Source organism: Plecotus auritus (assembly GCF_963455305.1).
Source record: "Plecotus auritus genome assembly, chromosome: 13".
Taxonomy (NCBI): domain Eukaryota; kingdom Metazoa; phylum Chordata; class Mammalia; order Chiroptera; family Vespertilionidae; genus Plecotus; species Plecotus auritus.
Genome location: NC_137779.1, coordinates 5,120,967 through 5,148,799, shown reverse-complemented (window position 1 = coordinate 5,148,799; position 27,833 = coordinate 5,120,967). Strand labels below are relative to the sequence as shown.

The following is a 27,833-nucleotide window of genomic DNA, read 5'->3' as shown; positions in this document are numbered from 1 at the left end:
GAACTGGGAGGAGGGGCGGCGCTGGGGAGAGGTGTGGAGGTGTGAACGCGAGACCTGGAGACCGCCGGCGGCGGAGAAGCCGCTGGGCTGGACCTGTTTGCGCCGCTCTAGCTCCGCCCTCCTCGGCGCAGTCTCTGCCGGGGAGGGGCACGCCTGCGTGGGGGTGGGGAGTGTGTGCACCACGGGGTGGGTCCTCGGTGGCGGTGGGGTGGAGAGCCTCCTGCGCATGTCAGGACTGACAGCGCACACGGTCAGGGGGCCCTGGAGAAGGGTAGCTGGTCACCCGCCGCCCAGGGTCCGGGCCCGGCAAGATCTAGGGCGAGCTTCGGAAGGGGCCACCTCCCTTCACCCCCACCCCATCTCTGAGGTCGCCGGCGATCAGCAGCCGCCACCTCCTCCCTGTCCTCCCAGGGTGTGTGTGGGGGTGGGTGGGGGCACGGAAGAGGGACGAATTTTGCAGCTCAGACGGCCTGGTGGCTGCGGGTGCGGGGCACGCCCAGCTGGAGAAGCGGGTCCGGGCGGATGAAGCTGGAGATCCCGGTCTTGGTGGATCCTGTTCCGAGCGTAGCTGCTCCGAAGGGAGGTGAGAGGTGGCTCGGCATGGTCCCCTCGGACAGCCCTGCCGCCTAGAGCGAGCGCACGGTTCTCTTCCGAGCTGCGCGTGCTCCAGGTGCGAACCCGCACGCCGCCGAGCGGCCAGAATCCCAAGTCCAGGCGCGCTGTCCGTGGTGCTGGGCGCGCTCCCAGCCACGCGCTCGGCCGGCGCGCGGAGCTGGACCCTCAGCCTGGAGTGGAGGCGGCTGCGAGGGCAGTTCCAGCGGAAACCGCGGCCCACTCAGTCCCGCGGGGCTCCCGTCACGGACGCCTGGCCCTCGTTCAGCCAGAAAGTCGCCCTCTTGGGGCAGTTCGTCCCAAAGGGTTTCCTCGAAAGTATCTGCGAGGGCGCAGTTGTTGACGAGGCAATCGCTGTTCAGCCTGGAGCGACCACCGAAGAAGATGCCTGCCTTCAGAGGAGCGCTTCCCCTGGCTGCCTTCACACTCGCCTTCTGGGGTGAGTACCGGCGCCTGCCATGCGGAGTGCGGGTAACAGTAACAATGCCAACAACAACGCTCGCTGATGTCTCGGTGACAAAAAGGAGCCCCGTGGCTTCCCTCGGGGATGTCTGCCAACATGGGTACCTGAGGGGTGCGTGGGAGCTGGGGCTGTGAGATTGGAAAAACGCCTCCCCAACCCCCTGTTGCTTTGTTCCCGAACCAGCCTTGGTGGTTCCTCCACCCCCTCCCATTTGCTGATTATTGCACGGCATGTTTTCCCTCTGCTGAAAGGGAGCACAGTCATAAACATTTCAGCTGCAGTTAATGTTTCTCAGTGAGGAGTGACTTGGAAACCTTATTGGGTCTTCCAGTGAGTTTCTACACATTAAAAATAGCTGGACGCATGCATTTTGAGAAAATACTTTCGTTGTTGACCCATCTGCTAAATCTCATCAGGAATGGGAGGAAAACAGGCTCGGTCATTTGCGCGAGTTGTTAAGTAGATTGGCACCTGAGAACTGCATCTTTTTTTTTTTTTTTTTTCATGAACGTGGGAGCTAAGGTGCTGTGGTGTTTGGGGAGCGGGGGTTTTGCCTTCAAAGGTTCATACACTCTTGCTTGGCTTGTCGCTGTGACGGTCGGATGAGGGGACTTTCTCCCTCCAAATCAGGGAGCCCTGCCCTACTGCGGTGAGGCTGAGCAGTGATGTCAGAGAGGGATAGGGGTGGGGGCCTGCATGTGTGTAGAGGGAGTTAACGAGGCTACATGATAATACCTGAATATGTAGTTGAGAGCATGCTTTACTGTGTATCAGTGCGAGCCTCGGTGGGTGAATGTGTGCACTAGTGTGTGTCTGAGCATCTTAGTATGGATATCTGAATGGCTTGGTGAGGACGGAGTGGATGCACATGTGTGTGTGTGTGTGTGAGGTAGTTGTATAGCTCTGGGTATCGCTGCCTTGGTTCTCTAATTAGATCCTTAGGGGAAAATAGATGTTTTTTAGATGATATATTGCTTGTACATGACCTTAGTTACCTTCTTCATGCTAAAAGTTAATAACCAGGATAGTTAGAAGGAATTGTGCCCATCTGCCTTAGTGAAACTAGGCATGTGGAGCTCTAGCTAGTTTGGCTCAGTGGATAGAGGGTCGGCTTGTGGACTGAAGGGTCCTGGGTTCAATTCCGGTCCAAGGCACATGCCCGGGTTGTGGGCTCAATCTCCAGTGGGGGGCGTGCAGGAGGCAGCCAATCAATGACTCTCTCTCATCATTCATGTTTCTCTCTCTCTCTCCCTCTCCTTCCTCTCTGAAATCAATAAAAATATATTTTAAAAAAGAAAGAAATGAGGCATGTGGAATCATGCTCCCACGGTTGGCATGAAACTCATGACTGAGCAGTGGCAGGTATGCCAATGGGGCTCTCGCTTTGCCTCAGTGTCACTTTGCTAAGCCTCCAAGACTAACTCTGACTGCCAGCATTAGCTGGGCTTTGCATGTGACTAGAGATGCAGAGCCAGGCTTCCTGTGGAACACAATGCCTGATGGGACAGACTGGGAGAATGGCGAGGGAGAGTGATGGCCGCCCAAGGAATGCCAGTCCAAGGACAGGCTTACTGCCAGCCTCCCCTGCAGAGGGGACTAGACCCGGACATGGAGCAGACATGATAGTTTGCCAATCATCTCACCTCCTGAGAGATTTAACGCTGGGGTTTTTTCAGGGGAGGCTAAGACTAGGGGCGTGGGGAATGAAGTTGTGGAGAAGAGTTGGGGTGAGATTCTGTAAAGCCTTCTTCCCCAATTCTGATCTAAATGTTAGGTCCCTGCCTGAATTCCAGTGGACGGGGAAAGCATGCTATCGACCAAAGACCTTTTGTTTAGGACTTGAAGAGTTTAGATTGGAGCCAGTGGTCCCACTAGGTTGCCATGTAGCAGCCTTGGAGCATCGGGTTCCTCACAGGTAAAGTTTGGAAGTTGGTGCTGGTGACATCCAACATACCTTTCAGCTCTACAACGGAATGGCAGGGAAATATTTACAGAATATTACTAAAATTGGCAGAGTGCCCCTTCCTCTCCCACCTCACTCCCCCAAAACCACCTGTGGAAGAAGTGTGCACATTTCACCATCCTTGCTCTTTCTCAGTTCATTTGTAACCTGAACATTGGTTCAGCAAACTGGAGAGATGAGAAACAAAAGAGGGATGGTTCAGGAATCCTGGTCAGTAAATGTAAGAGAAAGGGCCTGGCTTCACAAATGAAATTTCATTTTATTTGCATGTAATTTCAGTATTGGAGAGTACTTACCTCAGATACATTCTCCTTTCCCAAGTTGATTTTTCACACGATGCAAATATGAATACAGCCCAGCCAGAGTGGCTCATTGTTTGAGCATCAACCTATGAACCAGGAGGTCATGGTTCGATTTTCGGGTTTCAGGCTCAATCCCCAGTATGGGGCGTGCAGGAGGCAGCCAATCAATGATTCTCTCTCATCATTGATGTTTCTATCTCTTGCTCCCTCTCCCTTTCTCTCTGAAATCAATAAAAATATATTTTAAAAGATATGAATACAAAGAATCTTTCCATTCTTTTACATTCTGCATATTTTGGAAAAAGTTCCCTTATTTCTTTTAATAATGCATATAACAACAACAACAACAACCCTACACTTGTCTGGGGATTTATAGTTTACAAAGCACCATTACTTTTTAAAAAACATCTTTTCATTGATTCCAGAGATGAAGAGAGAGAGAGAGAGAGAGAGAGAGAGAGAGAGAGAGAGAGAGAGAGAGAGAGAGAGAAACATCAATGATGAGAGAGAAATTGGTTGGCTGCTTCCTGTGAGCCCCACACTAGAGATCAAGCCTGCAACCCGGGCATGTGCCCTGACCTGGAATCGAACTGTGACCTCCTGGTTCATAGGTCAATGCTCAACCACTGAGCCATGCCAGCCGGGCTACCATTACGGTTTAGTCCACTCCTTCTTTTGGCCCCATATCAACCCTAAGGGGTAGCATCACTTCCATTTAGAGATGAGGAAAGGAGCTCAGGAGGGGGAAGACTTGCTAGAGAATCTGGTCTCCAGATTTGAGGCTTCCAGTGCTGTCCTAGCGCTTCTATGAACACATGGCTGCTATGCAGGATGCCGGGTGGACATCCAGCCTTGCGTCTGTTCTCCGAGCCACCCTTCCTTTCTTGCCTCCCTATGCCATGGCATTGCCTTTTTAAAAAATTTATTGACTTTCAGAGAGAGAAAGGAAGGGGGGGAGGGGGAGAGAGAGAGAGAGAAAAGAGAGAGAGAGAAAGAGAGAGAGAGAGAGAGAGAGAGAGAAACATCGACTTGTTGTTCCACTTATTTATGCATTCATTGGTTGATTCTTGTAAGTGCCCTGACTGGGGATTGAACCCACAATCTTGGCACATTGGGACGATGCTCCAGCTAACTGAGCTACCTGGCCAGGTGCCATTGCCTTTTGTAGAGCTTCACTCATCCTCAGCTTCTGGTGCCTCTGTGCACTTCCTCCGCAGGTCCACTGTCCAGGTCTCCTCTCTCCCCAGGAGCCCTTCTTGCACCCTCTCCTCTGAAGGCTCTGCTAAGTGACTGGCTAATCTGAGTGACCAAGTCACTACAGGGTGCTCACATCTGCGAGTAACTCCGCTTATTACCCTTTTGGGGAGGTACTTCCATTCCAGCCAAAGCATTTATTATCTCACTAGAGGCCCAATGCACGAAATTGTGCCAGAGTAGGCCTTCCTTCCCCTGGCTGCCAGCACAGGCTTCCCTCTGGCACCCGGGACCCGGGTTCCCTCACAGCCCCGGCTTCATCCGGAAGGTCGTCCGGTCTAATTAGCATATTACGCTTTTATTATTATAGATTGCAAAGGAAAGCAGTCTGGAACAAGCTCTGGAGGAGCAATATAGCGATGCCCAAAGAAGAGAAAGATTTGGGGGTATTAGAGGAGTTTGCTCAATATACATTAGTACCCACCTCATAATACATTGATGCTATTCCTTAGTTAAATATGATCATCATTAATATGTCAGATTCTTCCTTCTCATACGTTATTACCATGAAATTGAAAAGGAGGCCATAGGTGAAATGATTTATGCAGAGTATCCCAGGAGTTCTTACTTACAGTCAGCGACATGCCTGTGCACCTGCCGTTCCTACGCTGTTCCACGTGCAGCCTGTTCTTGGTATTGAAAGGGTTTCAGAAGCAGCGATGCTCTGGCGACCCGCGGGATGGGGAAACAGACTTCCCCTCTGAGGTCCCAGTGCGAAGGGCAAGCAGACGGGAGAGGACGCGGAGGCCACTTGCAGGGCACTGTCCAGGCCCTCAGGCGTGTCTCCCTGCCTTCAGCTGGACTGTGACTAGAGAAGGGGATCCATGGGCCTGCTCTCTGAAGATACCTGGCATTATTGTCATCTCGGGGGCAACGTAGGAAAAAGAGGCTGCCACCCCATATGCACCAGCCCGACTGCATATATTCTGCCCTTCCTCCTCGAACTATAAACGAATTAATTGTGCTCCTGTCTAAGACCATCTGATCGACTCTCTCGTTAGAGCGCATCTCCTCTCACCTATTCCAGGATAGTCATCCAGCAAGTCATCCCCTTTCACACCCACAGCTCCACGCCATCTCATCCAGCAAAACCGATGGACAGCTCAGTGTGATCACTCTAGCAGCTGCTTACCTGTTACCTTTGCTCCCACCTTTGTGCTTCCTCACCTCTTTAGTTTATTCTCAACATAGCGCTCATATCGTGCAGTTTCATATAAGTCAGCTCATGTCATTCCTCCATGCAGAACCCCATGTCACTCTAAGCACAGGCCAAAGTTCCAATCGCGGCTTCGAGACCAGCTACGACCTGGCCTGGCTTCCCTCCCCTCCCTTGTCTCCTGTCCTCACTTTCTCCCTGGACTTTATTGTGCTCTTTGCTTTCGACAAACAAACGCAATTCCTGCCCCCGGCCCTTGAGTTGCTCTTCCCTCTGTTTGCCGCCTTCACACAAGTAGTCACACAACTCGCGCCCTCATCTCTCTTCTTCAGTGTCCCCTTCTCAGGGGCTGTCCCCAGTGAGCACACGCACTGTCTCCTCTCTCCTCTCTTACTCTGCCTCATAGCACTTGTGGCAATTTAAAGCTGCTTATTCTCTCTCTCTCCGCCCTAACGCAGGCGCCATGAGGGCAGAGATGGCTCCTGTGAGGTTCCCTGTTGGACTCTCAAAGCGGGGCACACAGCAAGCAGAAAAGTGAACACTTAAATGAAGCACAAAAGGACATTGGCAATTGATGTTTGTACAAAGCACTCTTGTGTCAATTATTGCAGAGGATTTTCATGGAAAATATATTAGATAAATATTATTTTCAGCACTTTTATTGATGCATAAATGGGTCTCAGAGAGGTTAAATAGTAAATCAAACACCAGCAGTTGCCAAATACTATCTTCATCCTGCCTCTATAATGGTGACTGTACAGTCCTTGGTACATTTTCTGTTCTGCTTTTGAAGCATCCGAACGGCACTAACTTATCTCTACCACATCTCGTTAAATATGAGTGCACACTCTCCACATCTCATCCACTCCCAGACTCCTGTGGAGACCACACCTTTCCTTCCTTTCTTTTTTTAACCAGGCCTGTAATCAAGACTTCAAACCCATCGCAGACCGGGTCTCCCAAATGTGCACCCGCTGAAGTGTGACCCGCTGCAGAAGCAGGTCGCCCCCTGCAGGCCCCGACAGCCCAGCCCAGCTTGCTTGAATTAAAACCAATTACATTTATTGTCCCTTAATATTTAGACTTCACTCAGTGCCACTAGGATTGAGACTGCGTTTAAATTAAAGGTGTTGCCTTCCAAGTCAGTCCAATATAAAATTCCATTTTTTACTCAAAATTAATTGGCCAGCCTGACTTCAAGCTCTAAATAAAGCTTTTGGAAACGACTGTCTGCCAGTACAGGAGCAGACTGACCCTTCAGAGGACTAGTTATCAGTGTGTAGTGTTTTATATTTTTGGGGGTTCTGTTTTTATTATTAATTCATTAAAAGGTAGCATCAGCCCTGGCCGGTTTGGCTCAGTGGATAAAGCGTTAGCCAGCGGACAGAAAGGTCCCGGGTTCGATTCCAGTCAAGGGCACATGCCCAGGTTGGGGGCTCAATCCCCGGTACTGGGTGTGCAGGAGGCAGCCGATCAATGATTCTCTCTCATCACTGATGTTTCGATCTCCCTCTCCCTCTCCCTTCCTCTCTGAAATCAATCTATAAAGAGGAAAGCCTAAGCGACCGGCCCACTGGCTGACTGGTGGCTATGACGTGCATTGACCAATAGGGGGCAGACGCTAAACACAGGAGCTGCTGAGCTGTGGTGACTTGGCAGCTGAGGTTCTCGGGTGATGCACCCAGCACTAGAGAGGAGGGAGCCCGATTCCGGGGTGTGTCACCCGAGAACCACCCTCTCGCAATCTGGGACCCCTTGGGGGATGTCGGAGAGCCTTTTTCAGCCCCATCCCCGCAGGCCAGGCCGAGGGACCCACCGGTGCATGAAACCTCTAGTATAAATATATATATTTAAAAAAGTAGCATCAGAAGGATTCCTGACACACGAATCCTCGTGGTCACTGCACTTTAGAATCTTCCCCGCGTGACGTGCAAGCTCTCTTGCCAAACACTGTTCTGCGTTTGTGAACCACTGCCGCGCCAGAAAATTATTTTTAAAAAAATTGAGCTAAACTTAATTCCTTGTAACTTTTGGACAGAATCTATTTTACCTTTCACAGACCAGCCTTCAAATGTTGGAGGGCAATAGGTTCTGTGTTTGCCTCCGTTTGTCCCTCACAGAATTCTCCCACCCACCTCGCTCCCTCTGGGCACAGAATTCTCCCACCCACCTCGCTCCCTCTGGGCACGCGCTCACGAACATCCTCTTTTCGTAGAATCTGGCCCCTGAAGCGATGACCATGGTCCGGGTTTGTTCTGAGCAGGCAGAGGGGCTGTTTCCCCGCTTTCTGCGCATTACGTGTCTGTTAATGCCGCCTGCGTGTGCCCTGTTGGCAGCCACCGCCCACTTGGGACTCGTTCTAATCTGCAGTCAGATACCCTTGCCTTTTGTCATGGGCCACGAGCGTTCAGAGGGCGGGGACTGTAAGAATTCCACACTCTGACCTCTTGTCTCTCTACTTCTCCGCATAAAGCACGGCTTGGCCTCCTGGGCAGTCACTCACACTCCCCTCCTTGCTGCTCCAGCCGCCACCATGCATACGAATTACCTACACTCTTCTTAAAACACAGATATAATTACACCTCTCACGGCTTCGAATCCTCTGACCCCTCATAGTGTGAAGGACACAGGGGTCTTCACAAGGTGGGTCTTGTCTGTCTTGCTACCTCATGGCTCACCACCCTTCGCGCTCTCCCAGCCCGCCAGGACGTTCCCCTCCCCTGGGAGCAGAGTAGGCCCTGGTCTGTGCTCACCAGGGCCTGGGTTAGGGTGTGTGTTCCCTGCGGGGCATGCGTCTTCAGGGCACGTTAGGGTTCTTTCACCTTTGCATCTCAGCCTAGCATGGGCCTGGCCTCGGTGATGCCGGCTGAATGAAGGGGTGCTGGGTGTGCGCCCGCCCTGCCTCCCCCTGGATTAGATGTCTTTGAGGGCAGGGCTCAGGGATGTGCTGCCACATCAGGGGTGAAATATTTCGGGAGTCGCTCAGTCGCTTCTGAGTCACCACGCCTCCTCGATGTCCCTCCGTACCTGCTGGAGCAAGCATGCTCCGGAGCACAGGTACAGTATACATACATGTACATGGTATTTTCAGACTTAGCTCACGATCCTTCCTTCTCTGTGTCTTCTCCCTCCCTCCTGGCTCTCCCATGCCTCTCCCCCGGCCGCCCCGCCTCTCAGGCGTCTGCTCCCCGGTGTGCGTGGAGGTGCCCTCGGAGACAGAGGCCGTCCAGGGCAACGCCATGAAGCTGCGCTGCATCTCCTGCATGAAGAGGGAGGAGGTGGAGGCCACCACGGTGGTGGAATGGTTCTACAGGCCCGAGGGCGGTAAAGATTTCCTTGTATGTTGGCTGCTGACTCCGCCTTCCCCTCCTGGGCCTCTGTGCTGTGCGCCTGACCCCGGGGGTGGGGGAGGGTGATCTGACAGACACTGGCTCCTCTCTGAAGCGCTGCCGGCTCCTCTGCAGAGACCGGTGGGCCTCAGTTTACCCAGCCTCTGGGCAGGAAGGGCCCTGGGCCGGCCACAGTCATTCCTAGTCACAGCAGAAGGAGAGAAACTGGTGTTGAAAGCCTACTGAGTGCTAGTCACCTGACAGGCACTTTGTAGGCGTTTGCATTTACCCTTCTACACCCTCCTAGAAGGTGGATTGAATTAGTAGAACAACTGAATCCTGGGCCGCCTCCTGCGGGCTGGCCATGTTCTCTCAGAGGGGTGCTGGGTGTGCGCCCGCCCTGCCTCAGAGTGTCGAGTCTGAGGCCCGGGCTTTCCGATGCTCCACACTAACAAAACTTCCTTCTTGGTCTCTGCACCAAGCATCATTATGTAAGACTAGAGGCCTGGTGCACGAAATTTGTGCACTTGGGGGGGGGGTCCCTCAGCCCAGCCTATGCCCTTTCACAGTCTGGGAGCCCTCGGGGGATGTCCGACTGACAGCTTAGGTCCGTTCCCCAGGAGGAGTGGGCCTAAGCTGGTAGTTGGACATCCTTAGCGCTGCCACAGAGGCGGGAGAGGCTCCCCCCACTGCTGCTGCGCTCGCCAGCCGTGAGCCCAGCTGCTGGCTGAGCGGCGCTCCCGCTGTGGGAGAGCACTGACCACCAGGGGGCAGCTCCTGCGTTGAACATCTGCCCCCTGGTGGTCAGTGCATGTTATAGCGACCAGTCGTCCCAGTGTTCTGTCGATTTACATATTAGCCTTTTATTATATAGGATAACGTCCGTGAGGCAGGTGTATGAGTCATGAGGCATCAGAAAGCCTGGGCCTCAGGCTCGACACTGAGCTGCTCCACTGAGCGCTGCAGGCAGTCTGGCCGGGCCAAGGAGGGGCTGGGAGGCTAAAATGTCACAGGGAGGCAGAGAGCTGCCGGCTGCTGTGCACACACCAGGCTTTTTGCTTGGGGCTGAATTGTAAGTGCAGTACGGTCTCGGAGCTCCTAGTAACCTTGTCTCTACCTTTAACTCACAATCCCAGTAAAATAAAAATTACAGGGATGACCAAGGCTGGCAGTCACTGGTACCCCAGTGCAGCCACATCAGGGCTGAAATATTTCAATGGTTCTAAACTGTGCCAGACCTCCCAGGACCGAGACTAAAGCATCGGTGCCTGGCAGAGCAGGAGCCTGGGCGGCCGCTCCTGCGCACGGCAGTGGCAGTTCTGATTGGCTGGCACCGCGCTGAAGCGGTTGTCATAGACTTTGAGTACCACCTTGGGGAGGACAGTGTGCACACTCACTGTGTCTGGAGCCAGGCGGCCTGCATTTGATTCCTGACTCTACAACTTCCTAGCTTCGTGTGTCCCGGGACAAACTGTTGACCCTCTCTGTGACTCAGTTTACTCCTCCTGAAAAAGGGGTATAAACCATAGAGTTCTTACCAGGAATCATGAGCTTTCATTTTTAATGCATTTAGGATAGTTCTAGAAGATAGGAAACACTATATAAGAGTTTGCTAAAGAAAAAATTATATATACATATCAATGAGGCAACCGGGGCTCAAAAAAGTTAAGGCAGCAAAAGAGCTGATATTTAACCCAGGACCCCTGACAGCAGCTGCGAACCCCTTTACTGCAGGGTCTCATGTCCTGGGGCAAGCTTCTCCACAGCCTTGAGATGGCGACCGTGCAGGGCGCGGCCGTCTCACCTGCCCTCTGCCTGGCTCTCCAGGGTTGACCTCATTTCTAACTCCAGGCTGCACGTGCCAGTCTAATGGAGGCGTGTCCCATCAGGTGCCTGAAGTGGGACCAGCAGGCCTCCCAGCGCTGGGCTCGGGGCGGTCATGACCGAGGCCACTCCGGGTTCAAGAACCTGGACGCCTTGGCCAGGTGCAGAGGCCCCGGCACTCAGGCCTGGTCCGGTGCCAGCTGCCCACTCCGCTGCCAGGCCTGACCAAACAGAAGAGAATGAGGCTCAGAAGGAGGAAAAGAAACGTTTAAAATTGCGTTGCAAACACAGAGCAGTGAGGATAGACAGCTGTGAGGGGGCCAGTGCTCCAGACCCCTGCTGCCCGGGAGCCGGCCGCGTGTGCTAGTGAGCCCCTGAAATGGGACAGTGCCACGAGGCACCGGCTTTAATTTTACTCGCTCTCTAGTGATTTGAGTGTGAAGGTGAGTGGCTCCCCGTGGCCCGTGGAGCGTAGAATGGCTAGCACCGCCGCACAGAGACAGAGGTGTGTCAGGGGGTGTTTGAGAGAAGGATTTAGAGACCGTATTGCACTCACAGTTCAGCCCAAAGCCAAAAGCCTGGTGTGTGCACAGCAGCCGGCAGCTCTCTGCCTCCCTGTGACCTTTGGCCTCCCAGCCCCCCCTTGGCCCGGCCAGACTGCCCGCATCGCCCAGGGGAGCAGCTCAGTGTCGAGCCCGAGGCCCGGGCTTTCTGATGCCTCATGACTCATACACCTGCCTCTCCTGACCGCTGCTCCTGTTCTCTCGCTGGACACATCGCACTCTTTCCTGTTCTTCCTGCTTCATCCCAGGCCTCGGTTCCTCCCAACTCACCCTCCGGGTCCCCGGGTGCTGCCCTCACCCCCTTCGCCTGCTGTGTCCATACGTCCTGGTAGCTGTTTGCCTTGGCCCATCTTCCCCGCTGCTCTCCCGCTCCTTCCTCTGACACTCCCCACCCCACATTCGGAGCTCCGAGTGACACTGTCCCCTTCCTCCTGCGCCTGCAGTTATGTCCTCCTTCTCTGCCCTCCCCTCGCCCCACCTCAGCCCTCCTGCCCTGTGCCTTCGGGCCTACCCTCTGCCTCTCTCCCTGCAGATCTATGAGTATCGGAACGGCCACCAGGAGGTGGAGAGCCCCTTCCAGGGGCGCCTGCAGTGGGACGGCAGCAAGGACCTGCAGGACGTGTCCATCACGGTGCTCAACGTCACCCTCAACGACTCTGGTCTCTACACCTGCAACGTGTCCCGGGAGTTTGAGTTTGAGGCTCACCGCCCCTTCGTGAAGACCACGCGGCTGATCCCCCTCCGCGTCACCGAGGAGGGTGAGGCCGGGCTCCTGGGCTCTGGGGCCCCCTCTCCCGTGGGAGGGAGAAGAGTGGGCTTGCGCACGCATGTGCTGTGGAGCGGTGACTGCTGACAATGTCCCGCGGACGTGTCTACCTTCGGCGGCCCGCCTCCTGCGCATGGCCAGCCAGCTCACCTCTGCCTTTCCTCCCGGCAGAGGGCGGTGAGAGTAGAAAGTCGTCTTCCTAGTCCCCGACTCTCATCCCAAGAGAAAGGAGACGGCCTCCGAGAGGCGCACGCTGCCCAGTGAGCCGCACCCCCCCCCCCCCCCCCCCCCCCCCGTGCTGGACCCTGCCTCAGTGGCTCGAGAAAGTTACCCTCCAAACCAGTAGCGCTCAACCCCAGTGAGCCCAGCACCCCTGCAGGACGCAGCCCAGCCTTCTGCCAGGGGTGGAGCTGCGCTCTCCTATGGCGCACATGCGGGGAGGGCTCCGGGGACAGGGCTCTGAGACCCCTGACAGCCTGACCGCTGTTGTCTTCGGTCTTCCTGCACAATAACCACGCAGGCAACCCCGCCCCGCCGGGCAGCTCTCAGTGCAGAGCCGTTCTCCGCGGGGAGAAGGGGAACCGTTGATAGCTCTCGAGTTTTTATGTAAAACCTTCAGATTTCCCACAGCTGGCCCCTCGTTAGGGTGGGAGTCCTTTCGCCAATCTGACTCGATGTTCTGTTGCAATCCGTCCAGCGTCCGGATGAGTTTCTCCTGCGCTGTTTGCATCCTGCTGCGGCCCCTGGCTGCGGCCCTGCCCTGCCCTGCCCTGCCCTGCCCTCAGGAGAGCGATGTGTACTCTCCCGTCGTGTTTTCTCACCCAGGCTCCTGGCGACCCGGTTCGCTCAGCCTCTCTCAGCCTCTCTCCCACCACATCCTTAGCATTACTGCTGCCCCAACGTGCGGTTTGGTGACCAGGCCAGAGGAGTGGGCATGAACGGAAGAAGAGGTCAAATGAAAGACAGGCCTCTCCCTAGCAAAGGCCGGGCTCCCAGCTTCCAGGCCACACACTGAATTTTTGGTCATGTTTTGGGATAAAACGTATGAAGCAAACTTGAATGCGAAGGACAGATGCCATTGTTTAGACCAGCAGTCGCCGACCTTTTGGACCTCACGGACAGTCAGTGTTCCGCGGACCACCGGTTGGCGTGACCGCTGGTTTAGACAATGTGACGGAAACGAAAGGCAGGTCAGTCCCACAGTGCAGAGGGGTCTCGGCCACCTGGATCTAGACGTGAGGAGCCCGCTCCCCCCGAGCCCGTGCCCCCCCACCAGCCTGTGCCCCCCCAGCCCGCGTACCCCCAGCCCGCGCCCCCCCAGCCCGCGCCCCCCCAGCCCGCACCCCCCTAGCCCATGCCCCCCCCAGCCCGTGCCCCCCCAGCCCACGCCCCTCCCAACCCACGCCTCTGTGTGAAATGAAGGTTGGGTGGGAGCTCTCGGAGGTGTTCTGTTCAGAAGGTCGGTTATCCTCTGCTGTACACACTGGTCCTCCCTGGGGGAGGGGCCTGGCGCCCTCGCTGTCCACCCCTGGGAATGTTGCCTGGTGACCGCCAGACGCCGGGAACTGGGCCTCTCTGTCTCCACTCCCCCCCCCCCCCCCCCCCCCGCTCTCTCGGCTTTGGCCTCCGGAGACCCTGGCAGCCAATGGAAAGCATGGCAGAGCCGAGCCAGTGCCTGCCAGGCACCAGAGCAAGGCCTGAGCAGGAATAGAAGGAAAACAAGTTTGCTGTCAGAGCCAGGGTGCCTCTCGGGATGCTAGGTCACCCAGGCTTTCCCCCTGTACCCCTGCTGGAGGGTGGGTGCAGCCTGGCCTGTGGGAGCTGAGCAACAAATCCGTCCTCCGTTGATGGAGAGCAGCTGGGAGAACAGCGCTCGGCGCTGGACGCTAATTAGCACCAGAAGCAGGGCAGCCGCCCAGACCTGTGCCCGGCAGGCGGCTCCATTTCCAGGGCATCTTTTCTCCCACCGCCGCCACACTTCCTGCCACTGCTTCTTTCTTTTCCTCGGCGACCCCTTGGCCAGCAGCCTCCCTCCCCCTCGGCGCACACACTCTCTCGGATTGCTCAGAGCCCCCCACTCTGCCACGGGCACCCCCCACCTCTCTGTTCCTGGGCCCCAGAGACACTTCCTCTTTCTCTGTTCACTCTGGACTTCCTCTGGGCGCCACTTCTGGGCGCTGAGACAGATCCGAGGCCCTTCGAGGGACGGAAACGCAGGACAGCTGTGCTGCTGCTTCTGGGCCGCGCATTTCAAGGAGACGCGTGCTTTCAGCCTCGCACACCGCAAACTGGCACAGCAAGCCTCTGAGGAGACACCGGCAGCTCCTGGCCTCGGCTGCACCCAGGCAGGACCTGGGGTGACCTGGAGCCCGGCCTGCTCCTCGGAGCTCAGGTCACGGTTGGCTCTGCTGGGCGTGTGATGAGCAGGGCCTGGCGGGTGAGGGCCTGGCGGGTGACGGAGCCTAATGAGCTGGTGGGAGCTGGCGAGGAAACGGCTGCGACCTTCCTTCCCACCAGGAGGAATGTGTATCCGGACACTGGCCCTGTATTGAGCTTTAATTCTCATTGTTATCCATCACGAAACAAAGAAGACCAATATTTACATTCATTCATTCAACAAATACTTAGGGAGTATTTTGAGTATTCTGGGATTAAATAGCCGCTGCTGGTTCAGAAATAACTAGCACCTGTTTGTAGTAAGCACAGTCAGCAGAGAAGAGACACATGCGCCACATACAGTGAGGAGTTACAGAGGACGGATGGACACAGCCCGGGGAGGTGAATGACTGCGGAGACGCTGCGGCAGCTCCCGGAGGAGGGGCTCCCGGGGAGTCCAGAAGAACGCTCGGGGACTGGACCGCAGGAGGGAACCGGGACGGAGGCAGCAGTGGGATGTGAGACACAATCTAGGAAGAGTGAAGGGGAAGGAGAAAGAAATGTCCACAGACCCCAAAGGACCACCTGTGTCTGAGAAGAGCTTTGGGAGGAGAAGGCTGGGCCTTGCGAGCGCTATGAACAGAAACTGGGCTCCATTCTGAGGGCGGCATGGGGCGCGGAAAGGGTTTAAGCGGGGAAATGTCAGGCTCAGGTCTGTGCCCGAGAAGCAGAGCTTTGAGGACGTGTGGTTAATACACGGAACCCTCCGATACTCATTTCTGATGAGCCGGGACAGTTCCACAGAGAACACACCCTGTCCCGGGCGGGCTGGCTGCACTGGCCTCACGTGTCTTCTGATGCTCTCTCCCTAGAGATACCCCCTCCCCCCGCAACCACTGAGACATGAGGCTGAGCTCAGACATATCACTTACATCGGCAGACATTGAAATGTCACAGATATTCTTAAATGCATTAGGTAAAGTAATCATGTAGTCATTACCATCACTTTGCAAGTTAAGAAACTGAGTCTCAAATACGGGAGATGACTGTTCACACAACAGCAAGTAGCAAAGCCAGGACCTCCCTACATGTATGTTGCTCGATCCCAGGACTCCTCCCCTCTCTCCTCCTTCTGCCTCCCCCCTCCTCCCTCACCCCTCCCTCCAGACATCTGATGAAAGCCGGTCAGGAAGCGAACAGACAGGACAGTCCTTTGACATCTTGTTGAGTTCCTTGAGACCCAGTGCTTATAAGCCACCCTCAAACCAGGCTTCTTACCACCCCGGCCCCGATGGCAGGGCTGGGTTTGCTGACCTGCACGCTCTGAGCCTTACTCTCCTCTTGCAGCTGGAGAGGACTTCACCTCCGTCGTCTCAGAGATCATGATGTACATCCTCCTGGTCTTCCTCACCTTGTGGCTGCTCATTGAGATGATCTACTGCTACCGGAAGGTCTCCAAGGCTGAAGAGGCCGCCCAAGAGAACGCGTAAGCCCCGAGATGCACACAGTGCTGGGCAGCCCCTGCAGGGTGCTTGCTCTCCCAGGTGAAATGCTGAGCAAGCGACACAGTCGCCTGCTTTTCTCACAGCGGCCTTTGAGGTGTCAGCATCAGTGTGTTCATTGTACAGATGAGAACACTGAGGCTGGGAGAGTTTGCCCAAGGGAAAGCAAGGCTTGGATTCAGGCCTGCTACCTCTTGGCCTGTACTCTTCACTGCTAATGTGACGCTCACCAGCTGCCCCCACAGTGCCGGGTATTAGCATTATTATGCCCATTTCACAGATGCTGGAACAGGCGCACAGAAGGTAGGCGACTTGCGGGACCACACAGACAGCAGAGGAGAGCCTGCGTTCGAGCCTGAGCCTCTCCATTCCTAACGGCCAGGCTCTTCCCGTCACAGCCGTTTGCTCAGGCGCCCGGGCATGGCTTCACTCCACGCAGCATGCCCCTCCCCTGCAGCGGGAGCGGTTAGAACCCGAGCAGGGGCCCTCATTCTCCGAGGCCAGCCTAGCCCTGGGGACCGAGGAGCGAGCACAAGTGAGAAATGCTGGGCGGAGGGGTGAAGAGACCGTGCTGGCCTGTTGTTTGGGGCTCGCAGTGCCGAGGCAGTCACCTGAAAACACCGGCCGCCACCACCGAGAAATGTTTATTAGAATAAAGCGTCATTTGCATGATAGCTAAGACCTTAATGGAGGAAAAAGGACAGCTGACCAGCTGTGGGGTAGACAGAATGGCCATGCTGGGAGGCCGCCATGCCTGGCGACGTGGGGGCTCGCATTCAGTGCTTGCACAGGCAGTGCCCAAAGCTGGGCAGAAGTTCCCCGCGTGGGCAGAAGGGCCCACGGTGAGGCCCCCAGGAGAGCCGGGACCCGCAGGGAGCCCGCCCTACCCAAAGGGCAGGTCCGGAGATCATCAGGCCACAGCCCCGGGAAGGCCCACGAAACACATCCACCCTGGCCTGACTCCAAGCAGAAAGACATCAAAGATTCTTGAGAATTAGTAGCCACAAGCCAGCTCTCACAATGTATGGCATTTAAACTCATACTACCCACCTGACCCAGGAGCCGCTACGCTGAGAAATTCCATAATTGGCAACAACCAAAAGCAGCCCCGCCGGTGAGAACCGGGCCGAAGCAGTGAAGACCTTTGGAAGGGAGCGCCCCTGCTGCGGCTGTCAGCATTCCCCCGAGAAGGAATGCCAACCCGACGAACTTCAGCAGAGGGGGGGCCCAAGAGGATATAGGAAATAGGTTTGTTTAAAAGAGCTGAGGCAATAAAGGAAGGAACCCAAAGCATAAGAATAGAGTAAGTTGCTAAGAAAAAAGAGCAGGCAGATTTGAAGAGGAACTTTACAAGTTGGAAATGAAAAACACGGTCCGAGGTGCAAGGCGGCGTGTGGAGGAGGCAGCATAAGACGACACAGAACTCGCCCTCCCACGAGCAAACTCAGATACTCACACTTACAGAGACAATCGAGGGCTGAATGGACGGCTTCGGAACAGCAGCCGCGAGCACGAGGCCCAGGAGAGGAGGCTGGGGACCGCGGGAGTCAGAGGAGGGTGTGAGCGCCACTGTTCACATTGCCCTCCGCTTCCTTCGGTGGGAGCGGTGCTGTGGTCGGCCTGCGAGGCCAGCTGCCTCTGGACGGAGGAGCCGCAGGAACTACTGGGCTTCCCGCAGCACCTGCCTCCACAGGGAGCCGCCCAGCTCAGCAGGCGGTGCGCCCGGCAGCCGAAGCCCTGCCCGGCCCCAGCTGGCTCCCCAGACCCCGGGCCCATCAAGCCTAGAGAGGTGGCTCCTACACAGAACCACCTTCTGTACCACAATCACGGGAGAGGCTGCACAGAGCGGCCTGGGAGCTGCGGGAGCTGCTGGGACTGCAGGGGTTCAGGCCAGAGGTGCCTGTGCTTACATCCCTCCACCTCTACCTGGTGTGGGCGAGGGCACTGTCCAGGTCTGGCCCGCCTGCAAGGTCGCTGCAGTGCATCCTGGGACATATCACTGGAGCCCATTTAGGCCCTGAACAGAGGAAGCAAGTAGGACCAACAAGGCCTTATTACATGCACCTGCCTCCGCACCAAGAGCCACTCTGGCTCAGCAAGACCAGTGCCCGGCTGCTTCACGCACCCGATTGGCTCCTGTCTGCCTGGCAGAACCACCTGGCACACACCACCTGGCACACACAGGCTGGCCAGAGGCAGATTTCTCTATAAGCTCGCTTTTCAAGACAGGGGGAGAGAGCGATTTTGTCTAATTTGTATAAACAAACATAGAAAGTCAAACAAAATGAAAAGACAGAAGAATACTACATTTCTCAAATGAAGGAACAAGAAACATTCCCAGAAAGAAACCCTAAGGAAGCAGAGATAAGTCCTTTGATAAAGAATTCAAAGAAACTTGACAATGGACTAGAAGAACTTAGGGGGAACTTCAACCAAGAGTTAGAAAGTATAATAAAGATCCAGGCAGAGCTGAATGGGAGAATATGTTCACCAATGATACAGCCAATAAGGAATTAATGTCTAAAATACAGACATAAAGAACTCAGTAAACTTAACACCAAAAAAAAGAAACAATTCAATTAAAAAATGAACAGAGGACATGGATAGACACTTCTCCAAAGAGGACATTCCTATGAAAAGATGCTCAATGCCACTAATAATCAGAGAGATGCACATTAAAATCACAGTGACACATCACCGCACACCTGGCAGAGTAGCTGTCAATAATTCAACAAATAGCAAGTGCTGGTGAGGATGTGGAGAAAGGGGACCCTTGTGTACTGCTGGGATTGTAGAGTATTGCAGCCACAATAGAGATTCTTTAAAGAGTTAAAAATTAGACGGAGAGCCGTGCTTGGGGAAGATTTATTTTTGAGTGACGAGAGCGCAGCTGTGGCCCAGTGCATCACGCTCCTGTCATACACTCCGCGCCAACGTGGGTGAGCACTTTGCTTCGTGTGCTGCTTCTCTAAGTGAAGTTGGAACCCAGTAATGTGTGGGTTCTGTAACTAAGACCTTTCCTTTCATGTGTAGGAAAAAGGCCCATTACTGTTATGGTATGTGGTAATTTATTGGGGAAATAATTTTTTCCATTGCCCACTACTTCTTTTTTTCATCAAAATAAAATAAGCTGTTTAAAAAAAATTAAAACTCAGAGGTGCTGTACAATCCAGCAATTCCACATCTGGGTATTTGTCAAAACACAAAACACTGATTCTATAAGATGTATGCCCCCTATGTTCACTGCAGCATTACTAGTAATAGCCAAGACATGGAAGCAACCTAGATAGCCATCAGTAGATGAATGGATAAAGAAGATGTGGTGTACATATGTACAATGAAATCCTGCTCAGCAATAAGACAGAATTAAATCTTGCCATTTGTGACAACATGGGTGGCCCTAGAGAGTATTATGTTAAATGAAATAAATCAGACAATGAAGAAACCAAACAGAAAAGATCTATAGAAATAGAGATACATAGATATATAGATTGCCAAAGGGAAGGCAGGGATGGAATAAAAAGCCTCTATAATAAAAGTGTAGTATGCAAATTGTCCCCTCCACCGGGAGTTTGACCAGGGGGCGGGGCTGGCCAGGGGAAGGGAGGGAGGCGCTGGCCAGCAGCTGGTAGGTAGCCACTAGCTACCCTACCAGAGCATGAACTTCGTGCACTGGGCCTCTAGTGAATATATAAAAGCCCTGGCTGGTTTGGCTCAGCATTACAGCATCAGACTGAAGGGTTGCAGGTTTGATTCCCATCAAGGGCATGTACCTTGGTTGCAGGTTCCATTCCCAGCCAAGGTAGGGGCTCATGTGGGAGGCAACCAATCAATGTGTCTCTCTTTCTCTCCCCCTCCTCCCTCCCTTCTATTCTTTCTAAAAATCAATGGGGAAAAATCCTCAGGTGAGGATTAAAACAAACAAACAAATAAATAAATATAAAATAAACAGTGACAACATCAAATGCTGGCAAAAATAGAAAAGGAAAGGAGAGGAGAGGGAGAAGTTGAAGTAGGTAAGGGTGACATTGCCAAGGTCACTGTGAATGGCAGGGTCCATCTCCTGGTCAGGTTCTTCTGGTTCCATCTGGCCCCTCCAGGGGATTTAAAGCCACAGCTTTTCCTGGGTAACATTAATTTATGTTGGTGGCTCATTAGCATATGAAGCCGTCAGACCTGGCCTTGCCCAGTCCTCCCTCTCTAAATCAAACCCAGCCCTGGAGCCTATTCTAACCTCTTTCCTACTTCACCTGCTCTCACCTATCAAGCTACTTGGAATCCCCAACCTTTAAAAAAAGAAGCACTAATTTTGTTTGAATCACCTCAGCAGCCTCCTTTAAAAAAATTCTTTATTTACACTAAGTTCCCCAGAGATTGGGAGGTGGTGTCTCATTGCTCCCCCAGTGACCACACACGATGCTCAATAAGAGTTTGTGTTGGGAGGATGGAGGGAAAGGTGGAAGCCAGACGCTATGCAGCCTGGGAGCCAGGATCATGGTGAGTTTTGTTTGTGAGTCTTCTCAGTAAAGCCTTGAACCTCATGGTGTGGCAAAAAGTACAAAAAGAAAAAAAGGGGGTTGGGAGGGAAAACACAGTCAACACAATTTAAGACCCCATGGATTGGCACCTCATACTGGTAACCAGAAGATAAGTATAACGATGTTACACAGAATGGAGATATAATAAGATGAAATATCACAAAGAAACATGAAGAAAAAAATGAGAAGATCCATTAAAACAGAAAAAGGGGAGAAGAAACAATGAAACCAGTTGGTTGACAAAACTACTGAAAAGACTTGAGAAAGGCTTAAATGGAGAATTCAGATACAGTGGCCAAGGAAGGCAGGACTCTTCAGATTTAGGAAGCACAGTATATCCTGAGCAGGATAAATCCATGTAAATCTACACCCACACAGCAAACATCTCTAAACTGATCAATGGCAGCTACTAAGATAACCTACAGCAAATGTCACCTGGGGGTCCCAACTTTAGAAGAATTGTCTATACTAGTAATATTAAAAGCATGTCAAGGATACTACCTCTCCCTGCTTCTCTTCAATATTATATTGGAGATCCTAGATAGTGGACTAAGCAAATACAAAGAAAAAAGAGTAAGACTTGGAAAGAAACAAACTAAATTATACTTTTTCATACCCACTATGATTACCTGCATAGAAAATCTAAGGGAATCTAGAGTGAGCAAACTGTTAGAACTAATAACATTCCACAGGTTTGTTGACATAAATAAAAATATAAAAATACAGAAATCACTATATTCCAGCTACTAAAATTTAGAAAAGCATTGAAATATTTTCAATTATAATAGCAACAAATACTCTCTGGTACCCAGAAATAAATTTGATAAAAATGTACAAGACCTTTAAGGACAAAATTACAAAACTACTGAGACTTCAGAAAGACTTAACTGGAGAATACAACCTTACTGTCACAAACACGGCAGCTCTCTCCAACAGTAATGTGCAAATTCAGTTACATTCCAATCAAAATATTTATTGGCTTGTTCAAGGAACTATAAGCTGATCCAAGCTAGCTAAACTGAAGGACGGCCAGAAAGCAAATATTTTAGGCTTTGCAGGCTACACGGGGTCTCTCTGAATAGTGTTTTTTGTTTTGTTTCTTTGCTTGCAACCCTTTAAACAAGTAACCACCTTTCTTAGCCCCTGGGCCATAGTTTGCTGACTTCAAAGAAAGAACAGTAGGTTGGAGAGGTGGCTGGTAGGACTTCTGCTGCCAGAGGTGAGGCTTGCTTAGAGCACTGTCAGAGCAAAGGGTCTGTGACACGGCCCTAGGCACCCACAAGGACAAGCAGAACAAGGGGAGAGCCCCGATGGTTACTCTGTATATAAACCAGCATGTGGCAGAGGCAGTGCAGCCACTGAAGGAGGAATGACTGTCCAGTTGGTGGATGGGGACAATTCCTTGTCCATATAGAAAAAACCAAGAGACTCTCCATCTCTCACATTAACCAAAAGTAAATGGTGAGTGGATTTAAAGACAAGGTAAAATGCAAAACTTGAAAATTCTATTAAGGGCATTTAAAAAATATCTTTATGCCCTGGCTGGTTTGGCTCAGTGGATAGAGCGTCAGTCTGTGGACTGAAGGGTCCCGCGTTCGATTCCAGTCAAAGGCACATGCCTGGGTTGTGGACTCGATCCTTAGTGGGGGGCATGCAGGAGGCAGCCAATCAATGATTCTCTCTCATCAGTGATGTTTCTTTCTCTCTCTCCTCTCCCTTCCTCTCTGAAATCAATAAAAATATATTAAAAAATATCTTTATTACCTTGGAATAAAGAGGATTTCTTCAAACACAAAGGAAAATGATAATTGTGATTATATTATATACAGAGATGGGCAAAAGTAGGTTAATAATAATAAAAAATACAATAATTAATAAATAAATAATAATACAAGAATGAACTCTGGTTCGCATACTCACAATTGTAAGCCTACTTTTGCCCACACCTGTATGTCAACATTAATTTTTCATGATAAGAATCCAAAAGCAAAGTTTGGAGACAAACAGACTGGAAGAATCTAATTTCAAGATATGAAATCAATGAGAAAAAGACAAGTATCTCAGAAGAAAAAGGAGCAAAGAAAATGAACAAATTACAGAAATAGAAACCAAAAGCGCCTGTAAACGTATGAAAAGACTAGAGGCCTGGTGCATGAAAATCCGTGCCGGGCGGAGGGGGGGTTGTCCCTCAGCCTAGCCTGTGCCCTCCTGCAGTCTGGGAGCCCTTGGGGGATGTCCAATTGATGGTTTAGGCCCGCTCCCCACGCCAGCGGGCTGATCCGGGGAGGGGACGGCGCTGGCTGGTGAACGGCTGGACCCGTTCCCACCCCCTCCCCCCCCACACACACATTGCCCCTCCACTGCTGCCAGTCCTGGCTGCCTCCCGATCACCATCCTCTCCCTCTGCCTGCTGGCACCTGTCTTGGCTGGCCTGGCCCCACCCACTTGCCGGGCCTTCCCCCGCCTGCTGAACAGTCATTCTGCCGTTTAGTTTATTTGCATATTAGGCTTTTATTATATAATAAGGATGCTCTACTTCGCCAGTGATCAAGGAAGTGAAAATTAAAGCAACTCTAAGATATAATTTCACACCCATCAGTCCGGCCAACATTTTAATCTAATAATACTAAGTCCTGAGAGCAGTGGGGATGAATGAGAAGATTGCTGGGAGAGCAGATAACAAACAAACAAAAACTGCTATTGTTCTAGTGCACTGGGAGGGCCATTCTGTTTCCTGTTGGGAAACACAGCCAGAGGACGTGCAGAGCTGTTGTGCAGGCATCCTTGCTCCTTCCCTTTTCTTGCTTTCTCCCCTCTGGGTACAAAAGTTCTGATTCTCTCCCCCCATTTGTCCTCCTACAGGTCCGACTACCTTGCCATCCCATCAGAGAACAAGGAGAACTCGGTGGTGCCAGTAGAGGAATAGAAGGGCTGTGGCTCGAGGTGATGTATAGGAAACAGGAGGGGAAGGTGGATAAGGATGGCAGATTGTACAGTGACTTTAAACTTGGGCCCTTGGATTAATTTGTACCCTACCCAAGTCCCGCCCTCAGGATACTGCTTTAAGTTGATGCCCAACTCACAGAGCTCTGTGTGATGTCAAACCCTTCAGAAGGAAATTGCTTTGGCTGGGTGTTGGGGCAACTTGAGCTCCTTCCCCATAGTGACGAAGGCACAGTAACTCTCCCACCCCTCCTTGTAAGGGTTGCGCATTGGGTCAGAGTCTGTGCTTCGCCGACTGGACATCCTCAGTGAGTTGTGCTGCCATTGACAGGTGACCTGAACACTGAGGGACTGGCCCAGGTTCAGTGATGTCACAGCATCAGGAGGGTGCCCCAGAGGCCACACTGCTCCCCTCCCCTCTGGCCTCCTAACTCCATCCGACCTCTACACAGCATCAGACTTTGCCAGAGCTGAGGAGCCCACATCTCGACACAGACTCAACCTCAGCCCAGCCTAGCGTTCACACAGCAGTATCCACGCCAACTGGACTTCTCCCCTGGGCACCGAACGCCTTTGAACAAGTGCTGGAGGCAGCACAGCCCTCTGCCCGCTACTGTGGAACTGGCTCACAGTGAAGGGCTGTCTTAGTGGAAGGAAGCAAGATGACCAGCTGAGGAAAGCAAGTGAGTGTCATGAGGTGGAATTGTTTGAAGCCAGGTTTTCCAAGGTCTTGGCCCCCTTGACCAGAGCATCAGAGCAAAGCATGCTTTTCTGAGTTCCCCAGCGACAGGAAGTTCCTTAGCGAGGACGAGGCAAGTGCTTGTGGATCAGTATTACTCACACTGTGGAGGCAGCTGAGACTCAGACAGGGCTCAGCTCTACTTGACTTCAGAGGACACCTGGGGCGGAGTCAGCCTTAGGCCCCGCCCAGGTTCAGCTTCCCAAGATGGGCACTTCGTCCTTGAGGAGACTTTGAAACTGACATTGGTTACGACCTGTCTCTCTCACAAGCACAGACCGGTGGGCTGCCTGACGGAGGGTAACTGATCTGGCAGCTAGAGTTCTCGGAGAAGGCAGAGAGAAAGGCAGGAACAGCCGTGCAGAATCTCCTTCCGGAAGGGGAAGGGAGTGTGAGTCTGAGCCTCGTGCAGCAGAACGCCTCCTGGGATGGTCCCTGGGAAACGTGGACCCTAAGCAGATGAGTGAAAGGACGGGGCGGGATGGGGGGCTAGGTGTTCCAAATATTTCACCCGGGAATCTGGAATGTCCAGGGCTTCCCCTAGATTTTGGGAGAGCAGATGAACACTGGCTGCATCTTAGTCAAAATCTCACGTTGTGTTTTAATGGAGGGACTGGCCCAAGTGTGAAGTCCCTCAGCATGTGGTGAGGAGCGGGAGGATGCTTTGTGAAACAGAAGATGAACGCGGCTGGGACTTGATGAATGAGATGGCTCTTGGATCTGGAGGGATTTATGGGGAAAGATCAGACTCCATTGGCTTTGGGCCTCACCTGACAAATTCATTTTTTTTTTTTTTCATTTCTTCCATCCCTGGGGAAGTGCTTACCATAAGTCCTTGTTCACATCCTGAAGAAAATACTTTCAATAAATTCAAGGCGCTTCTCACTGGCAGTTGCCCACATAATCTCTCTGGAATATAGATTTTTCCTACTTTATAGTTGGGACAATGGGCCTGGGGAACGGAGGCCTTCGCAGCCACGCGGCTGGTTGTGAAGAAGCCAGCTCCTCACTGCAACATGCCTTCCTCTTGGTCCCAGCAGCCCCTGCGTCTAACTTCTAACCAAGGAATACGCAGGGCTGCCACCTTTTCCTCTTAAAAAACAAACGCCGATGTTTCCTGAGTGGACTTTAATGGAGCTGAATAACACCTCTTGTGTTTTTCCTTATGTATTCTTTTTAAGTAATCCTCCCGGTTTTGTTTTCTAGCTTCTCAGCTTTCATTAGAGCATTTTCATTGCAATTATCCTCTTCCTTCTCCACAACTAGCCATGCGAGGTAAACGTTACTGACGCGCCTGTTGAAAGTGAAGAAACTGAGGCCGAAGCCCAGGCGCCATCCCACCAGCTCACACAGCTGGTAAGGGGGCCTGGAACCCAGTTCTCTCCACTGAGCTCGCCGCTGCTTCCTCCCCTCTCATTTGTTAACTTCCCGCTCATCTTGGCCGCTCCTGCTGTCCCCTCACCCTCAACCCCGACGGCTCCTCCTCCACTTAGCTCCCGGCAGATGCTAGACTGTGCGCGTCAAGAGCCCCCTTCACTTTGGTTTTACCTTTCTAGTCAGTGTGCGTGCCACTCTTTCTCCTGAACGGCAGTCCGCCTCCTCCCTGGGAGACCTGAGCTGACTATAAACCTGCAGGCACTGTGACCACCAGCCTCCTGCAGGTCCCGCCACCGTCCCCCCCGTCCCCACAGGGGCCCAGGCGGAGTGGGCGCTGCTCTGGAGCTTATGTGCCATGGGCTCCTGCTAAAGGGCTTGGAGGTGTTGTCAAGGGCTGTTACCACTTCAGGAGCCCAGCCGGCGGCCTTGGTGCTGGCTCTCTCCCGACTGGTCCTCACAACGCAATTCACTCAGCGCTGGGTCTCATGTTCCCTTTTCCGCTGCTTAACAGCCATGAACTTGATTGCTCAACTCACTTGGCCCCCTAAGCACTTTGACCCACTGACCTTGACCTTTACTGTTGGCTCTGTCCTGTGCATCACAGCCCAGCTCCTGTGCGGAAGGACTTCCCAGTCAGTGCCTGTCCCTACACAGCCTTCATGTCCAGTCCGCTTAAAAGCATCCTTCTTTATCCTCTTTCTATCCCTAAGCATTTACACACCCAGTCTTCTGATTCTCTGACTTCCTGGGTTCCTTAGATGCCAAACTAGAAATGTTAGTAGGAAAGGAATTTTTCTTTAAAAATTTTTTAAAATTGATTTCAGAGAGGAGGGGAGAGGGAGATAGAAACATCAATGATGAGAATCATTGATCGGCTGCCTCCTGCACGCCCCACACTGGGGATTGAACCTGCAACCCGGGCATGTGCCCTGACTGGGAATCGAACTGTGACCTCCTGGTTGATAGGTCAATGCTCAACCACTGAGCCATGCTGGCCGGGCAGAAAGGGATTTTCAAAGCAGGAATATGCTGGAAATACGTTTAGAGCAGTGAATGGCTACGAGACATAGTTCCTCCCCCAACGCTACTAGACCAAAAGGGAAAATCCAGCCATCTCGCGATCTGTGAGCCCACCTGAGTGAAGCAGAGGGCAAGGCTAGGTCACTGCTTCTTTGCAGAAACAGCAGCAAGAGCTAGACCCATTTCAGATCTCTGTCTCGCTGCCCTTCCTCAAGTTCACCCAGAAGCGGAAAGAAGAGGAACCCAAACGGAGCCTCCTTTCCCGCCTTTTGTAAAGGAAAGCTCCCTAACGGAGTGAATTCGTCGGTCACGGAGACCTATGGGAACAGCATTCGCTGTGCTCTCTGCTCCGATCATCCATCCATTCTACACCTTGGCACCCACCGTGTCTAGCGCCAATCTAGACCCTCACTGTGCCCCATGGTCTTAGGTCCGAAAAAGTTCTCATCCAAGACTTTGCTAAGCTCTCAAACTCCACTGTGGTAGGAACTCGTGCTCGGCTCCCCCCTTACCTGAGTTCATAGTAGGACCCCGTAGACAAGCACCTTAGCAAGTCTGTCTTGTAGATGAGACTCAGTCCCTATCACAGGCCATCGAAGCCTGAGCCAGCAATACTCTCACGTCCTCCCGCTCACCGCGTGGCAAGCGCTGCACCGCTGGGCAGTGCGCATGATGGGGGTGCTGCAGAGCGGGTGCTCCGTTTGTGAAACACCATCAAACACAGTTAGCAAACCAAGTCTTGCAACTGATGGAACTCTGCACACTGTCACCTTCACGTTGCTTCTTCTTGATTTCCACAGCCAATATTTTCCTGAACTCTAGAAATGTTGTTCCTGACCACCACGCTTTCCACAGCCTCGTGGCTGTTCTGTAGCGTTTCCCAGTGAACTCCCTGTTCATGTCAATAAAGTGCTGTGGACACCGCCTGCCCTGGTTTTACTCTGTGAGTAAGTACTACAGGTGTGTGTGTGAAGCATCCCCGGGCTCTGCACCCCCCAGCCTGCGCCCATTCCGTACCACACCACCGTGGCCATGTGCCCACAGAACAGGAAGTGCAGTAGTCCAGAATTAGACACATGGTGATGTGGGACCTAGCCTCTCCTTTC

The 27,833-nt window shown here is 52.8% G+C and overlaps 1 protein-coding gene across 3 annotated transcripts; it reads left to right on the top strand.

Annotated features, from left to right (window-relative positions):
* Positions 1-178: 178 nt before the first annotated feature.
* On the top strand, positions 179-27,653 carry SCN3B (sodium voltage-gated channel beta subunit 3). 3 transcript variants are annotated; one of them, XM_080650073.1, is made up of 6 exons: positions 179-1,051; positions 8,928-9,088; positions 11,999-12,224; positions 15,956-16,094; positions 23,511-23,591; positions 23,923-25,230. In XM_080650073.1, the coding sequence occupies exons 1-5, from the start codon at positions 997-999 to the stop codon at positions 23,572-23,574; spliced, it is 645 nt and encodes a 214-aa protein (XP_080506199.1). In that variant the 5' UTR covers positions 179-996; the 3' UTR covers positions 23,575-23,591; positions 23,923-25,230. The 3 variants fall into 3 exon arrangements, with proteins under 3 accessions (XP_080506199.1, XP_080506200.1, XP_080506198.1); XM_080650074.1 differs by having other exon boundaries at positions 197-1,051; positions 24,044-25,230; XM_080650072.1 differs by having other exon boundaries at positions 223-1,051; positions 23,511-27,653.
* The last annotated feature ends 180 nt before the right edge of the window (positions 27,654-27,833 follow it).

Excerpts from the sequence above, each read along its gene's own strand:
- SCN3B (XM_080650072.1), top strand. The coding sequence starts at position 997 with ATGCCTGCCTTCAGAGGAGCGCTTCCCCTGGCTGCCTTCACACTCGCC. Across the intron at positions 1,052-8,927 it reads CTTCACACTCGCCTTCTGGG|GCGTCTGCTCCCCGGTGTGC; the intron begins GTGAGTACCGGC and ends CCCGCCTCTCAG. Across the intron at positions 9,089-11,998 it reads AGGGCGGTAAAGATTTCCTT|ATCTATGAGTATCGGAACGG; the intron begins GTATGTTGGCTG and ends CTCTCCCTGCAG.